Genomic DNA, 17,742 nt, shown 5'->3' with positions numbered 1-17,742 from the left:
GACTCTAGATGAAAATGCGGTTGATAAAATCATTATAAGGTTGCTCGATTTTTACAAGCAAGCACTGACAGCTTGGTGTTTAAATATAACTCCTACAAAGGTACTGAATAAGATAAGATAAGATAACCTTTATTAGTCCCACACGTGGGAAATTTGTTTTGTCACAGCAGGAAGTGGACAGTGCAAAAGTTATGAGGCAAAAATTAGAATACAATAAGAATAAATACAGTACACAACTGTACAGAATAGAATAAAATAAAATACTATATACAGTAGAATAAAATAAATATACAATAAGATAAAAATAGAATACAAATACAAATACTATATACAACTGAGTAAAAATACAACGATGACAGAAAGGATTATTGCACTTAGTATTATTGCATATGTATGGATGTGTGTGCTTGATCAGTTAAAGTCTTTATTATGGAGTCTGACAGCAGTGGGGAGGAAAGACCTGCGAAATCTCTCCGTCCCACACCGTGGGTGCCGCAGTCTCCCACTGAAGGAGCTGCTCAGTGCTGTCACAGTCTGCTGCATGGGGTGGGAGATGTTGTCCATCAGGGATGACAGCTTAGCCGCCGTTCTCCTGTCACTCACCACCTCCACTGGGTCCAGAGGGCATCCTAGAACAGAGCTGGCCCTTCGGATCACCCTGTTCAGTCTCTTCCTGTCCCCAGCAGAGATGCTGCCGCCCCAGCAGACCACACCATAAAAGATAGCAGAAGCCACAACAGAGTCATAGAAGGTCCTCAGGAGTGGGAATATTAAAGATGATAATGGAATTCTGACTTTGAGCTGTTTAATCTTTCGTCTTTTTCTTTTTATCATACAGATAATTTCGTTATAAATTCAAAATATATATTAAACCAAAATAATATACTGCAGTTTTGATGCTATACCAGGGAAAAATTCCCTATAATGTTACAAAACTGATGTTCCTCATCTAAGCTTTAATTCTGAAGATTTTTATGACCGCTTTATATCGGTAGCCCTGAATATTTAAATAATAATATAAGAAGAAGAACAATGCTCTAATAAGAATATTAGCAATTTAATTTTGTTACTATCTGTCTCCAAAGAGAAAGCACTAAAAACTTGTGATAAATACTTTATCAAAAACAAGTTTAAGGAAACCACTGCATAGGATCTACCCAGTGAAACAAGAACTGAGAACATTCAAAATGTATTCGTAGTATAAATGTGACTACTGTGGACTGGAAAATAAAAGCATGTCTCATCTCATTTTCCATACATAGAAGCAATGTTGTTTGATGTAATATTTTACAAGTCAAGACAATAAGACCTAGGTTTGTTGAATGCATATAATATGCAACGTAAATGATATCCTGGTATTATAAAATGTAATTACGTTTGTTGAATAGTTTGGGGTTTTTTTCTCTTTACTCTAGTGTGTCCTCTGTGCATGTTTGCTCATTATAACACTGAATAAATCTTGGCGGGTAAATAAATAAATAAAGCCTGGACGATTCATACATTCACAGCTTATTAGTTAACAAGAATATTATGTAGTAAAATTGTATACTTTAAGCTAAATCCTGATTATAAAGAAACTATAATTACTTATGGATTTGAATTAAACAGAAGCTTTGATAAAAGTCCACATTTGAGTAAGAACAATGAAATTGATTTCTACTGCAAACTGTCAGTGACTTTATAATAAATATTTATTTTGATCAAACACCATATAACAACTTATCTTGGCAACATTTGACAGGCAGTCTTAAAACAATAGAAAAGGCATTTGGTAAACAGACTTCAAACAATTAGTTAAAATCACCTAGTGCCATGCACGGTTTGCAGATGGATTGAATGCAAACATACATCTCCAAATTCAAAATCAGCAAATCTCCAAATGTCTAACACACACAAGAAAAAACCCCAAATATGCATAGATACACACGGGAAAAAAGTCACTTGAAGTACCTCATAGCTGAGTATATCACCCACCCAAGGGAGGGATTTTTGGATCATGTGTAAAACAAATCTCATTCAAATGTCAAAGAATACTTATTGCACTCCACACTATATGGCCATAAGACTGGCAGTCGTAAGGCAGTTATTGTGTATCAGGTTAGAACATACTTTCAATACATTCATATTCACTCTTCTGTTATAATGCAAAGACAGAAAAAAACAGGCACAGGTTTACAAGTATTGCTACACATTGGCAATATTTGGTCATCTCATTCAAACTCTTCAGAGTCCCGCAGGCTGGTGATTATTCACCAGACACATAACTCAAATGTTTCGAACACAGAAAACCACAAAGTAATCTTTGCTTCAAGTATAAAACACTTGCAATCATTTCTTAATTTAGCTCATCATTCTATGTGCAAAACACCAAAACACACTAACACATACGGTTTGTAACAAAACAAATACTGAAAACGATGTACCTGATCATAGCTTTTAAACATTCATAACCCAACCTGTTTTTCAAGAACTTCCAGCCTTTTCGAACCTTTACTGTGCATTTACCTTTCAATTACAGATTGGGTGAAGAAATGAGAGGAGCAGATGCTCCAGTGGTCGTTTCCCTTAGGAGAGATCAAAGTGCAGACAGTGATGGCAGACGGATGAGGCAAGATAATGCAGTTGCTATTGATGCAGTCGTGGAGCTCATAAATACTGCTTTGTGTGCAGAGTTGAGAGCCGCCGCTCAATGCATTGCTTACCTAAAGAGATAAGGGAACAACTCAGTGACCACATGACAAATGCATGAATACAATGACTAATGTTAGCATTTAAAATTTCTCTGTAATGGGTTGTGTGTCACAGAGCTTCCACGTACATTTTTCTATGCCGTCAATGTCCCCTTGCTCTGTGAGGGTTCGGGACAGACCCTCCATGAGCACAAGGGCTTTATGGTAGCGCTGCACTGATGTGGTGCCATGGTGGAACATCTCATCTAAAGCCGCAGACTTTACCTGAATGGAGGGGGGAAAAAACAAGACACACATGCATATATTTAAAGAGCTAAGATAACGACTGATAGCATATACAGGACAGAGTCAATCTTGGAGTGAATATCAATATCCTCCTGTGAAATGAGCTGACCATGTGCACAGTGTGGTTGTAGATGAGCTTCTCTGCTGTGAGTGCATTGAAGTTGTCCATAAGTTTCTGCTTGTTAAGCAAGAAGGTCTGCAGCTGATCGCTGAGGGAGCGACAGTAGGTCACACAGTTCTTGTACAATTCATTCAGCTTTCTGATTACTGCAAAAAAAAACAACCCAAAAAACGAATTAATACAGGAACATTTTTACTTTCATTAACTGTTAATAAATACACACAGATACACACAATATTTCTGCCTAAGTGGTTGTGCTCCTACAACAGGAGTTTCAAGAATGACTTCAGTTTCTTATAATGTCTTCCTGACTGACAGATTTTGGTGCACTTTGCAGCCAACGTGCATTCTTTCATCTCAGTTTTAGACACCGTTTCTATTCTCCTTTTAGCTTGTATGTGTGTGTGGCAGCAGTAAATACAGAGACCCGTGAGAGCAGAGAAAATGACAGTGAGGCAGGAATATTCAGTCAGATTTACTTTTTCAGTGGTAGCCACAAATATAGGGCATCCTGAGTAAACACCACAGACGATATAAAAGATGGATGTAGCCTCCATGACGTCGCCCACTATTTTGTGAAATCAAATTTTAAAGGGTCAGAATGGGCGTTTTCAATGTCACATGGTGGTTTTTGTTACTGGATGTGACAAATGAGGGGTGGATCTGAATGCGAATCTGCAGAGTCATAGGCCAGCATCTTCTCTACATACCCTGCATAACAATCATTCCTGAAACTTAGAACGATAAAAATTCACAAAATGGACTTAACGTTTTACTCGGGACGACCCATGAGAAGTGACTCTGGGTATAAACCCACGATTAAAGTGTTTACAGATGTCAGGAAAGAAGGCAATTTGGTTGCCGATGTCTATAGGAGAGGAAGCCCTTTTGAAATCATAGGGATTGCCCCCTGGTGGCCTTAAAGAGCATGCCAGTGTAAGGCTTTACTTTTCAGACTTAAAGATAAGTCCATCTTACATACTCTTTATGGTAATCACCTAAGTTTGCGCAGTCTGCAAGCAGAGAACTGGTTTTAACTGTGTAACAAAGACAGTCACAGTCTGGAGCTTTGAACCAAATATGTAAAATAATGTTGAAACACTTTGACCTACATGGTCATGTGATTTAAATTATGGGAGGTTCTGGATCATAGTTCAAGTTCCTTTTAAATTAAGTCAAGCTATTCTATTGGTAGCACCATTTCTGAAGAAATTCACACTATGAACGTTTACCTTTACCTTACAAATCTACAGAAGGGAATGTTGGTCTCACCTTGTTTGACTGTAGCAGATGGAAACAGCTCGCCTTTCTTGACATTTTCTTTAGCGCTGCGCAGAGCTGATGACAGAAACTCTTCAGCCTTCATGTACAGCACCAATTGCTCTGCATAGCTGGAACATTACATAGAAGTTTTAAGATTTTCTTTTTTTATTAAACAAAGAGAGCTACTCCACGTGTGGAGAAACTGTAATGCCTCTTACCTCCATTCTCTACTTAGAAGGCTGATCTGATCAGCCACCAAGCTCTGATCCAGGAAGGAAACGTCGGGACTGCTGATGGGCTCGAGCCCTGGGTCCTTAGAGGAAGCCAGTTCCATGACACACTGGACGAAAGCCAAAGTGAAGCGCAAGTCAGTCAGAGCATCGGTGTGAGCCTCCTGTGAAAAGAGCACATAAAATATTCTCAATGTGGAAACCTTTCATGTGGAACCCGCAAATGTAAATTACTGACGATCCTGGAGTATTCACCACTATCGGCATTTGACTGTACCTCCATTAATGTGTCTTCAGGGAGCTCTGGAGGATGAAAAATCAGGCCGCTGGGTGGAATAACATTCATTGTTTCAGTGTCACTGTGCCTACGGTTTCTTCGTTGAAGATGCCAACCTGAGTTTAAGTAGCTGGGAGTGTCTGTATTTAAAAACAAAAGGCAAAGTTAGCTTAACCACATACAGCTGATACATAATTCATGAATATGTAAATGGATTTAACTGATAACACATTGTAGCTTTAAAAAAAAAGATGGAAAATATAAACACTTAACAAATGGAAAATGACCTGAAATATTAGTTTTCCTTGGTTAATCACAACAATTTTCTTTTAAAGTTAAGAGTCTCAGTGACATCCAAACTCAAAAAGCAGCACATTATAATCAGATTAAGCGGTTATATCGTAAGCATGCTGAAATTAAGAGACTTATTTAAACTTTCCTATAAGCAAAACTAAAATGACAGTTCAAAATAAAAGCCCTCAGTAGAAAGTTAGTAGTGAGGGAAGTCAGGACACCTACCTGAGAACCTCCTCATTAACATGGTATCAGGAGGAGAGTTTCCACTGGTTGGAGAGCCCATAGAGAAAATCACAGGAACTGGGCTGTCTGAGCACTGGAAAACTCCATGACAGCCAGCAGGGGGTGCTGTAGGAACAAGTAAGAAGAGTCAGATGGCTGCTACCCCATTGGTAAGGTAGCCTAGATGAACTGAAGTAAAGTAATGCAGTGGTCATGGTGACTAAATTAGATACTTCACAAAGGCCTCTTTGTGCCTACTGCATGTACCAAACATGTGTCACCTTCCCCTACATGTGCGGTGATTTTGTAAAACCGTCTTCTGCATCACTTTAAGTCAGTGGTTTTATGAATGGACTCGTTCGTACTGAAAACAGACGCTGTCCCTTTAGAAGTCATTTGACTGGTTTTACTTTTAGCATGTTGCACTGATACCTGTTATCTCCATGCTTTTCTCACTGCTGAGGCTCTCGTCTTTCCCTTCTTCAAAGAGCGGAGCTCCGAGGGCCGCCTTCAGTAGCATGTCAGATAACCTTCCCGTGCTCACTGATCTGCACATGTAATATATCCACAGACACCCTTGTGAGCATTTAATAATTAATCAACCAGCATATGTTTGACTGTGTGTTATCTCTTAGTAGCAGGCTCCCATAATCTTAATTAGACTTGCAATATTAGCTTGTAATTTTCCAGAATGCTAAAATATTGTCAAAAATTCATAATGATTTAACCATTTCTTTCTTTCTTTCTTTCAACCATTTATAACAACAGTGTGGAAGTATTACACTGCTCATACCTTTTAAAAGGGCCCTTTTTAATTGCTGCTTTACGGCTGAGGTTGGCCTGGGAAGTGGGGCCAAGGGATTGCAGGTTTGGGACTGTCCTGGTTCTGTTTGGCATTCTTGGCTGAACCTGCTGCTGAAAAGGAAATTGAACTGTTGAAACATCCTTCCCTCTGTGCCCATTTATATCTTCTATTATCCGCTGACACCATAGGAAGTGTAAAAATTTGCTGTTTTAAAGAGATGTGGAAGGAAATCACCCCGGTTTTTGCAGTGTGTGCATTGCAAAACAATTTCTAATGTCACAGACAGAATGGCAGAGTAGAGTGGATGACTTAATATTAACTATAAAATGTTTATTATTATTAAGTCAACACTGTGTCTGTATGGCATGTTGAAGCTGACCTTGGGCCTGTCCTGCATGTCAGGAGAAGCAACGAGGAGCCCAGTTCTTGTGCTGAGTGGGAGAGTCTGCTCTGACGTCTTTGGGCTTGTTCCCACTGGAGAACAGAAAATTATATATATAAAACAACTGTTTTAAAGAGCACATGATATTTGTAAACACATTCGTTGACTGTAGGAGTTTAGAATAAAAAACACAGATGAGTGAGAGCAAAAGGAGCTACAGAGAAAATAAAATACTGACAGTTTACCTCAAAACAAATTTAAAAATCCACAAAAAAAATGTTTGTGTGAGATGGTGAAATTGAGAGTGTGTGTATTGCTGTTGGAAGGTTACAGTGGAATAGGTCTGCTTAACAAAAGCCCCTTTCAGACATTAAAAAAAGGCCACATAAACATCGGTCTCTGATAATAATTAACTATTTTTTTAACCTTCTTCTGTGTGCATTTCCAATGTCCAGTCAACTGTGTATATGAAAGTTGACTGGGATCAATTTAAAATTATGTATTTGTGTATGACACATACAGATGAATGCCTTCATAGGTAATACAGAAGCCAACTGATCTAGTTACCTGGCGGGGAAGACTGTTTAGGTTGGCTCCCTCCAGAGTTGAAGGTAAAGACTGGACTGGGAGATCCACATTCTTCATACTGTGGTGGGCTTTCACTGCTGCTGGGGCTGCTGGGACAGTATAACGTGACCCTGAATGAGATGAGACATTGTTAGACAAAGGAAACAGAGAACGCATAAGAGTAAGACTCTGAGGTGGGGTTGGTGCACAGATAAGATGGATGGACATGCCTGGTGGAGCCATGAGAGCCGACACACTGCATACGCTGGTAGTTTTGGATCTGAGTTGGGACGGGAATGGGAACAGACGGGCTGAAGTTACTGCCAAGTGTTTCAGCTGGTTTGCTGCGTGGTTAAAAGGGGAAACACAGAAGAGTGGGCAGCTGATTTTATAAAGCAGTTATAAACAGCAGTGGAACTAGTCTGTCAAACGAAATAAAGTCTGTTCCTTCCAACATATGTTCCAAGTATTTAATTCCTTTGCAACTCCAATCTGGAAAGTTTATCATATTATTGTTTTGTAATATGTCCGGATTGTTCCAGATAGGTGTACGTTTGCATGGGATTAATGAAGACTCTGTCATTTTTAGAAACTCCCACCATGCTGTCAGAGAAGAGCTGATGTTGATGCTTTTAAAGCATTCATGTCGTTTGATGTTTGAGCTGATAAATGGTAGGTCTGAAATTTCTAGGTTATTACATAGTGCCTGTTCTACATCTATCCAAGGTTCATCTAAGAGGGTGTGTTTAAACCATCTAGAGATGAACTGAAGCCTGTGGGCTAAAAAATAGTGATTAAAGTTAGGCAGATCTAATCCTCCTTTATCCTTGGTCCTTTGTAGTGTTTTTAAGCTGATACGTGGGGGTTTATCTTTCCAAAGGAATTTAGAAATATACGAGTCTAGAGATCTGAACCAATCTTGTGATGGCTTATTTGGGATCATTGAAAATTAATAGTTTATTTTTGGCAAGACCATCATTTTTATAGCGGCGACCCTTCCCATGAGTGATATGGGTAAAGATTTCCATCTAGCCAGGATGCCTTCTACTGTCTTTAAAAGTGGGATGTGGTTTAATTTTAGCTCTATAACATGTTCTATATACTGTGAATATAAATACTGTTTGATCTAGCTGCACGTTCAATTTAATTATCCATATCGGACCTCTTTTATCCTCCACGAGCTGAACTCTAAAATTGGCTTTCTGACAGTCTGGCTTTCTCTTACCTAACAGGCTTGGGGGGAGAGCGCAGCATAGGAGAGCGTGGGGGTGTCTTTCCAGTGAGTCTAGCGCCCCTTTCGGCCAGTGGGGAGCTCCTATACAAACACATTTAAAAATTACATAAAATAATAAAACTTAACTGAACCCATACAGTGTTCAGGCCATGAAGGGAACACTCACCCACGGTCTTTAAGGGAACTTTCTGGGGGTGACCCAACCTTTACTTCACATATATGTTCACCTGTAAAGCAGCACAACAGGAGCAGTCAGTCTTTTTGTGCTAATGTCAAAAAAATAATGCACTAAAACATCCTGATAAATCCGATGTGCTCCTGATGCTCAGAGGTCTTACTGGGAAACTGGGCAGGCACCAAGACATAATCTTCTGTGAGAGATTGGATATATCTACCATCTTGATTAGCTGTTTCTTTCTGCAGGAAACCAGGCTTGTCCTGCACAGGGGTGTAAGGCAGCTTGGGCTGAGGTTGGTGCATCTCTCCATCGGAATGCTGACAGAGTGAAGATAAAACACAGATGTAACGAAAACTAATATTAATTATGGATTTCACAGTATGACCAATTGGTTTCAGGTCACTTCACTTCATGAGAAAACTTTGTGCATACTTGAGGCGAGGCCAGCTGAGATGTGGAGGAGCTGCTAGAGGAGCTGCCGGAGCCAGAACTGGGGTAGGAGTGCACGGGGACTGATGAGCCTGTGACAAAAAATAGAGTAAAGCACTTGTGTTACGACCTCAGCTATAACGGCGTCACTGATACTAAGCTGTCCTCACAACAACGCGACACTTACATTTCTTTGTTGATGAGCTTGTTTCCAAAAAGGGATGGTTAAAAAATTCCTCTGAAAAAGAAAAGATAAAGACATAAGAAAAACACTTTGAATTCAATTATTAAATCATGTTTTTTACTAATAAAAAGGGGCAGACTTACCAAAGCTGATCCGATCTTTATGATTCCTCTGTAGAAGCCCCAACAGCAGGTGTTTTAGGTTATCAGAGGTCTCCTTTGGGATGCTGGCAAAATACAACAGCTTTCTATTAAAACTTGCATGTGTAAGAACACAGCTAATAATACAAATCCCAGGAGAACAAATTGTTAAAGGTTATCACTATTTAATCATTCTAATCATTTTAATTACAAAATAAGATGTAGGGAGAGGAGAAAGTATGGGACCATTATTATGTAGCTTTTTACACTGTATTATAGCCTTTATTTAGATCATGCTAATATTTTGACTTCATGTTCAAGTTTGTTCACTGAGTTATTTTGTGGATATTTATGGCTTTAAGAAACAGACTGCTTCAGACGTTCCATACCGTGAACTCTAAAATATGAAATCTTAATCTAATTTATGGCTTCAGTACAAGACCTTGAGGTGTCATGACACTCCAGGCAGTCAGCCATAGTGTATGTGTAAGTGCTGACCTACAGTATGTGGGTAGTATGGAAAGCAATAGCCATACAGACCAGTAGCTGGCACTTTAGGGCAGGATATATATAGAGCCAAAGGAAAACTACAAACTATTCCCTCACACACACACACACACACACACACACACACACACACACACACACACACACACACACACACACACACACACACACACACACACACACAGGCAGAGCCTTTCTCATCTCCCGGCTTAATCACTGAAAAAGATAAGCATGGCTCCAAGCCACACACAGGCAGGCAAAGTACACCATGAAAGCAGTGGGCAAACAATCCATAAATCCCTCTGAACACTTTCCAAGTCCAAATTCTGAACATCAGAGAAGCTGTGTTCAAAACGACTGCAAATAGCCACGAGGCCTAGCTGCAAAGGCCTCTGTAATCACTGATAACAAAGCCGAGGCAGAATTGTTTATAGAGAATTAAATCCTTCACAGGAAGAAGGATTTCTCTATATTTCCACACTGTTGTTTGTAACTCTAAAATATGAATTGTGTGAGAGTTGCTGATGGAGAATGTTGTTGATGATCGTTCCCGTCAGGTGTCCGGATGGGTTCTTCCACAACAGCACTATTCTTAGAAGTGTTGTGCGACTTATTTACTCAGAGCTAATTATATATGTGTGTGCATGTGTCCAAATATACATCAAACATCATTCACACTATCAGCATCCAGGGTAGATTTCTTAGTAATGCCAGTTTATGTCGCTTTTTTCTACTGTCTTCCTCTGTTTGTTATGCATGTTGCTTTGTTCCAGGCTCATCTTTAAATGTTTTCAACTCAGTCTTTTTTTCCATTTGGGGAAACAATTAAGTTTTGTAATGTTTTGCATTGGTGCTAGAAATATATACCTGCAGGGTAATGTCTAAAAATGTTCGGGGCTGGAGTGCTTGGGTGAAAGCTGTTCGTACTCACTTGGGGAACAGGTTCCTGTTACTTTCATAGAAGAGACGAAGCTCATGTGGTGTGCTGGCCTGTATACAAAAGACACAGAGACGAGAGTAAGACTTGGAGATGACCACCCACAGACTATAACAATGCAAATGAATGAGTCTGGACTTTACAAACAAGCATTTGAATAACCGATCTTCTGGCCTAAAGCTTTACGAATGTAAATTTTGATCTCTCTCCACTGCTATTTTCTCTTCTCCATCCCCTCACCCCATAACCCAAGCCTAGGTCTGCTGGAGGGCTCTTGACATCATAATGGAGTTCTTTCTTCCCACTGTCACCAAGCAGTTGCTGATAAAGGATTGTCTGATTGTTGTGGTTTTTCTTTCTAATACTGTGAGGTCTTTGTCTTATAAAATAAAGCACCTTCAGGTGACTGTTGTCGTTATTTGTCACTATATAAAAGCATTTGAACTGAATGAACTGTTGTGTAATGGTCCATATAGCCCAAGCATAAACACAATCAGGTTTCCAGAAAGGCGAAAGTGTAATGAATGCTTGCCAGCTAAACCAAATAAACATCACTCTCAGAGACATCAGCAGCAGCGCCTCACCTTTCGCTAACCTTTGGACTTAACTCACTGACCTGCCAGGCAGAAATAAAAGGCAACCTTCCCTCTCATTGCTAGAGGAAATAAACTGCAATATAAATAACCTCAAGAGATGTAACGGACAAAAGGGCCAAACACAATGTTTTTCTGTCTACACAGGGACAGAAGGGGCAACTTTAGCACAAAATACTCAACCAACGAGGAGGTAAAACTATTGGCATGTGTCTATATATGTGTGAATCACAGCTGAGGCAGCTTGCAAATAGCAGTGCAACAGTGGCATCTGAGCAGACACGTGAAGAGGGGAAAGTAATAGCTGGGGTTGTGAAACAGCATTTACTCTGGGTTCACAGAAATGGCTCACAGTAATTTCCAGCTGCCTCTCTCATCATCCCATCTTAGGTAAACAAGGCTCATTTCTAACAAGGCGCTCCAACGTTTTCCAGCTAACAACACAGAAGATGTGGAAAAGTATCACCCAGCAGGCAGTGTCGCGAATCATGTTTTTCCATTTTTAATGTTATGAACAAGATGCATCATGTTACACTTTGACATCAGTTAATTTGTCCTTTGTGTGAACTGAGGCAAAACAATTGCATGACTGCTTGTGATTATGCAAGGGACCTTAGCAAGTCTTTGTTAGTATTGGTTCACATGGTTTTTTTTTCGTTTTTTTTTTTTTTTTAAGTGCTACTCACATAAAATGGTGCTTTTCCAGTCAGAGACTGGTACACGATGGTACCGATGCTCCACAGATCAGCTTTGGCATTATAGTTCCTGGACATGATGACCTCGGGAGCCTGTGGCCGAAAAAACACCCCAAAACAGCTTAGAGGCACGGTTCCATCACACCTGCTTGGCACAGGATACCAGAGTGAACTACTTTAATGCTTACCATATACATGGGAGAGCCACACAGCGTGGCTGCCATGGTGTTTGTCTGGAGATGACGCGCAAACCCAAAGTCAGCTGGAGGGTGAGAGAAACAGGTGGCAGTGTTTTCCTTTTAAATCTATATGAACACATTTTTATTTTACATTTAGACCATCTAATGCAATGCTGGTGTAAGTCATTACCTAACTTAAAGGTGGTATTGATGGAACTGGACCTGCGCCCCTCTGGATGGCAGAGCAAAATGTTCTGGGGTTTGAGGTCTCTGTGGACGATGCCTTTGCTATGTAGGACCTTCATGGCCCGTGATATCTGCTGCAGGAATACATGGATGGTGTCTTCACTCAGAGTGCCTTTAGCTGTCGATACAGAAAGGGAAAAAGAAATTCAGCCTGATGGAAGATTTATTATGCTGGATAAAAAGAAAAGGCATTAGCTTACTTATGTGAGACTTTTTTTTTTTTTTTTTTAAAAGAAAGCTCAAAATATGAAAATACACTAGGAAAGCAAAGCCAAGCATAGAAATGCTGCAGCTACCAGCAGATATCTGGAGGAATATCTGACATGTACATACTGTAAGGACTGCGATATAAATATATACTTTGTTTGCTATCACATGTTCACCGTAACTTATTTATGGTGTAACGTGTCAGCGTCAATGCTGCTATGCCTCACGGAGGAAGATTTTATTCATAATGCCTCAATTAGAAATTAAAGTCAAGGCTGTCTGACACACTAGCTCCCCCCACAAATTCCACCACCACCACCTACTGCTGCACCAAACACCCCCCTCCCTCGCAGTGCATCAGCACCCCATAGCCGTCTTGTTTTCCACCAGAGGACAGAGCATAAGGGAGTGACAGATGGGTGAGGTCATGTGGGAGCAGCGAGAACGTTGCCAAATGTGCCCGAGTGCTGCGCTGCAAATAGCTGTATGTGTCTCCTTGGTAGAGACACAGAATTGGCAGCTCTAGCCTTTAAGGACCGCTGGCACTGGGGCCGTATTAGACCGACACTCCACACCAGCGGGGCAAACCTAGCCCCAGGAAAAATTAACTCCATGTGTCATCATTATTTGAAACACGGCTTGAAACTTGAAGTAGGGGAATTTCCAAGTGAGAGAAGTTTTATTTAATGTTGTACTATAAAAAAAAAAAAAGAAAAAAGGTGGGGGTTTATTTTTAGGCTGCTCATTTTGCTCTGTTTTTTCACGCTGTAGGCAAACACTGGAGAGAAACTTTAGGTCAACAGGTTTTTATCTAGGTTAAGTACTTGGTAGTATTCATGATAATTCACAGAATGAACTTTAAACCTGACTTCTTAGGTCACACTGCCCTGTTAGAATCCTATTAGTCCCTCAAAACACTACAAAAAAGCTGAGCTAAGCCCCTTAAAAGCCAGACCAGTACGACATGTTAACAAGCACCCCAATGCAATGGAAAGATAAGGTGTGAATGTCCTGTTTTTCTTTTGTGCTTTTGCAAAAACTGTGCAGCACAGATTCTGAGCTTTAAGCCATTTGTTTTGCAGCAAACTTACAATGAAGATACTCTGCCAGGTCACCTCCATTGCAATACTGAAAAGACAAGAAAGACAAGCGTCAGCTCGGCTGACAATGCTGCCCAAGTAGAGGATGAGATTTGCATTTTCCCATGAAAACAAGACCAACCATTAGCATTTCAAACACAACTCACCTCCATAACAAGATACACGCATCCCCCAGTCTCCTGTTAATACAAGCAGATAATATGCAAATCATTCACAATGAAGCTACATGCAGTATTATTAAGCACTGGCTACATGATAGCTAAAAAAAAAAACAGAGCTGAAGTTTGAGTCAGTAAAGTCACAAATATTTAAACTGCTTAAATACAACACTGGCATTGTAAACATTGGATTAGAAGTTCAGGCCACAATGAGTTACATCAGCTGATTTGTAAGACTCTTTTGGCCCATCAGCAGCAGCTTCTAGAAACTCATCTTTGATGCAGGGAAACCCGATCCTGTCAATACCACTGAAAAAGCTAACGAGGTAATATGAAGTGGAGCGAGAGATGTTCAGCGAGCCAGGTCCATTTGACTGTAATGGAAAGTAACAAGTGGGAAATCAAGTTGCGTCTTGCTTTTATTACACCAGGTTAAAGCTGATGAGCTCTCTGTGTGCCGTACTGAAACCTTAGAACTGTTTACCACTCGCACTTGCACTATTGCATAAAATACCTCAAGGCTATTATGGTGCAATGTGGTTTTCAGTTTTAAAACCTCATTACACTACAGGAAAAATACAGGATTAAAATGATTTATATATATATATATATATATATATATATATATATATATATATATATATATATATATATATATATATATATATATATATATATATATAAAACCACCATTACCAACAACAACCACAGAGAAGAGCCATAATAAAGCTAGTGGTGGTGTAATGTGTCTGGTTATAACAGATACCAGGGGTTTAGATTGCACAGATGCCAGGTAAATTACACACATTAATGCCTGCGTAAGCTTCTGCCATCACCCCTGAAATCTCCCCGTGTAACCTGCAGTCATTTTTCTTGTGTGTGGGTGTTTCTCAGGTTGTGTGTTTTATAAGCCATTGTCTCACTGGCTGCAGTCTGCCATCTGTCAGAAATAGATCACCTCACCCATGTCTGCCTGCCTGGCTATCAGAGTGTCAGTAAGTTGAGAAGAGGAAAGCGCACACTCAGGTAAATTAATGTTCTCTGCTAGAGTCATCTGCTAAGCTAAAAGCCTTTTGGGTTCTAGCAGTTAGCCCCAGAAGCAAATCCAAAATTTAGCGCTATACATCACAAGTGAACATCAATCACGCGGTTACTTTTATGCATTTTATATAATAATTTATTTGTGATGGAGGAACCTTAAAACTTTCAGATCAAGCTCTGGGCTTGGCTGTGTAACTGGTTGCCAGTGTTACAGCAACATTTGCATCATGTGGCAGCAAAGTCAACAGTACAGCATGTCTGTGTGTTTTGTTGTGCATGTGCTGTGAAGAAGAGGATGGGGGGAGCAACCTTACCTGATAGTCAAGTAGTCGAACAATGTTCTCATGTTTCAGCTCCTAGCAGAGGTGTGGGGAAAAAACATATTTGTCAAAGGTATTCTTGGAGACATGCCACAGCACCATCTTAAATAAATACATACCTTTAATATTTTGATTTCTTTGGCAAGCAAACACTGAGACTTGCCAAGGTTTTTCTTGTTTATGCACTTCACGGCAACTTCCCAATCACGTTTCTTGGAAGGTAAACAAAGGGAGTACATAAACACAACAACACAACCTATTCATCTCCAGAGATCCGCATAAATCAAAATTAACATCAGATATGAAAGTTACCTCTTTATGTCTGCCTTTGAACACAACTGCAAATGCGCCATGACCAATCAGGTCTTTCCTGCTGAACTCAAACTTCCCAATAGACTCCATGGATATTACAAAAATGTGTTAAAATATCCGATAGTGTTTAAGTGGTTGATTTTCCAAATGAAACAAACGCGCGGTCCCACGGCAGTTTTCTCCTGCTAGCAAATCCCATACCACTGATGAAAAACACCGTCATGGCACGAAGCAAGCTTTGTGTTCATAGCAAATGTCGATAAAAAAACATAAAAAAGTTTCGACGAGCAAAAAAAGTTGAAATAACCTCGTCGTAAACAGTATGTAAACAAAATATTAGCAGCACACTGTGCTTATTTAACGAGGTTAACTAGTCCATGTCGCTTTGCTAGAACCGGTAAACGTTCAAATGACCGCTCGTCAACACAGTTAGTGTCCACACGACTATGTTTAAACTTTGTTGTATTCCTCCTCACCTTTCTACCCATCTACCCAGGGGTTATTCACGTCTTTTGGTGAGCATGCGCAAACAGGCAGGCAGCTGTTTCATGGTGTCGCCTTCAGGGACAACTCGTAAAGTCCGCCACTTCGCATTGGTAGCTTGTTTCAGGGTTTGGGGCTACTGTATTATCTTAAAATTTAAAAGTTTGGTATCACATACTTTTTTTTTTACTTACTGGCGAAAATGTCTGGGGAAATAACTTTTAAAAACTCACGCAGATACTTAATCATTAAAAACGTAGAAATTAGGTTGAATAATAACATGTCAACTTAACACTGAGAAACTTTTTTTTCAGTTGAAGAAACAAGCTTCAACACAGTTCTTCATTACTGTATTTTTAATTACAGAAAATAAAAACCAAATACTAATGTTATGCTGTGGAGGACTACTAGAGTAGAGACATGAATAGCATTCTGTTACAATAAAATCCACTGCATTTAACCTCACTTAGTGAGATAAACTCAATCTTTCCTCCCCCAACTAATATGCATTCATTATCACAAAGGCTCTTGGCCTCCCGCGATTAAACCCAACCCCACGGCCCAGTGCCCACAGGGGGTTAAGCTCTTTAAGCTCTGTAATTAGCAGTTCAGTTGTTAACAAATGGTAAATGGCCATCACGCATTCAAATGAAGAGTTTCTCTGCTAATATTTTCTCTATGGCCACACAAAGCAATAGCAAAAAAACAACAACCAATTTCTTGAATTTAAACAGGATTTGGTCATAGCAAGGTTCAGTGTTAGTTCAGTGAAATTTAAATCAACATGTATCTTTATCTGAACTTAAAATAAGGTTTCAGCAATGTGATGTAATCAAATCAAGTATGTATCTTCAGTCACTCTTTAATACATTTAAAAAAGCAATAGTGTTTAGCAGTTTTTCTTGTACTTTTGTGAAATGCAGTTTTTGTCTGACAGAAAATCATTCTTGCCAAAAATGAATTTTATAAGAGTGTAAATAACAGGTGCGCACACTTGTATCCACCAAAACTGTCCCATAAGTCATATAAATGTTTTTATAATGCTGAAAATCATTTATTTAAGTACACACTGATTTCTTATACTAAAAGGTTTTTAATAAAGATAACCGAAAGCTCAAACCATAGTACCGTAAGACAACAAACATCAAAGATCACAAACATGCTTGGGAGTACTGAAATATTTCATTTTAAATCTGTGACTTACAGTAAATCCTATTCTAGGAAACTTATTGATGTCTCAGTGTAAGATCGATGATGTTTTAAATAATGTGATCTCCCCTAATTCTCACAGTATAGTAAGAAAAAAAAGCAATAACCTTATCCAGTCCCTCTGTTATAGAAGAAATAGCAACAGACGAGGCTAAACACGAAATCAAAACTTCACAGAACGGTGTTCGATACACAACTAGTCTTCATTATTCCATGAAAAAAATAATATATGGCAGCTTACTAAGATGTGAGGTACTGCAACTGTGCCAGTCAATTCATTTTATTCATTTTAAACAGTAACAGACACACAAATTTAACATAAGAACATACTGATTGTTGAGCTGTGACACTTTGCAGAAGACAAGATAAAGATAAATTCAGATTCACAAAATAAATAAATACGTTATAAGATTCTAATCCACTTTTACATCATCCATGGTTATTATGCCGT

The 17,742-nt window shown here is 39.4% G+C and overlaps 1 protein-coding gene across 4 annotated transcripts; it reads right to left on the bottom strand.

Annotated features, from left to right (window-relative positions):
* Window positions 1–1,667: 1,667 nt before the first annotated feature.
* ulk1a (unc-51 like autophagy activating kinase 1a) lies at window positions 1,668–16,206 on the bottom strand. Of its 4 annotated transcripts, XM_026187351.1 has the most exons (28): window positions 15,600–16,206; window positions 15,407–15,499; window positions 15,282–15,323; window positions 13,915–13,947; window positions 13,760–13,796; window positions 12,406–12,579; window positions 12,225–12,298; window positions 12,028–12,129; window positions 10,743–10,801; window positions 9,308–9,390; window positions 9,168–9,218; window positions 8,984–9,072; window positions 8,712–8,868; window positions 8,540–8,600; window positions 8,365–8,454; window positions 7,370–7,483; window positions 7,140–7,270; window positions 6,570–6,664; window positions 6,179–6,300; window positions 5,818–5,933; window positions 5,386–5,511; window positions 4,983–5,006; window positions 4,867–4,892; window positions 4,578–4,753; window positions 4,369–4,487; window positions 3,085–3,242; window positions 2,819–2,954; window positions 1,668–2,702 (listed from the first exon to the last, which is right to left on the bottom strand). In XM_026187351.1, the coding sequence occupies exons 1-28, from the start codon at window positions 15,687–15,689 to the stop codon at window positions 2,647–2,649; spliced, it is 2,634 nt and encodes an 877-aa protein (XP_026043136.1). In that variant the 5' UTR covers window positions 15,690–16,206; the 3' UTR covers window positions 1,668–2,646. The 4 variants fall into 4 exon arrangements, with proteins under 4 accessions (XP_026043136.1, XP_026043133.1, XP_026043134.1 ...); XM_026187348.1 differs by having other exon boundaries at window positions 4,867–5,006; window positions 15,600–16,204; XM_026187349.1 differs by having other exon boundaries at window positions 4,867–5,006; window positions 6,179–6,297; window positions 15,600–16,204.
* Between the last annotated feature and the right edge of the window lie 1,536 nt (window positions 16,207–17,742).

This window comes from Astatotilapia calliptera, chromosome 12 (genome assembly GCF_900246225.1).
Source record: "Astatotilapia calliptera chromosome 12, fAstCal1.2, whole genome shotgun sequence".
Taxonomy (NCBI): domain Eukaryota; kingdom Metazoa; phylum Chordata; class Actinopteri; order Cichliformes; family Cichlidae; genus Astatotilapia; species Astatotilapia calliptera.
This window is presented reverse-complemented; position numbering and strand designations above follow the sequence as displayed.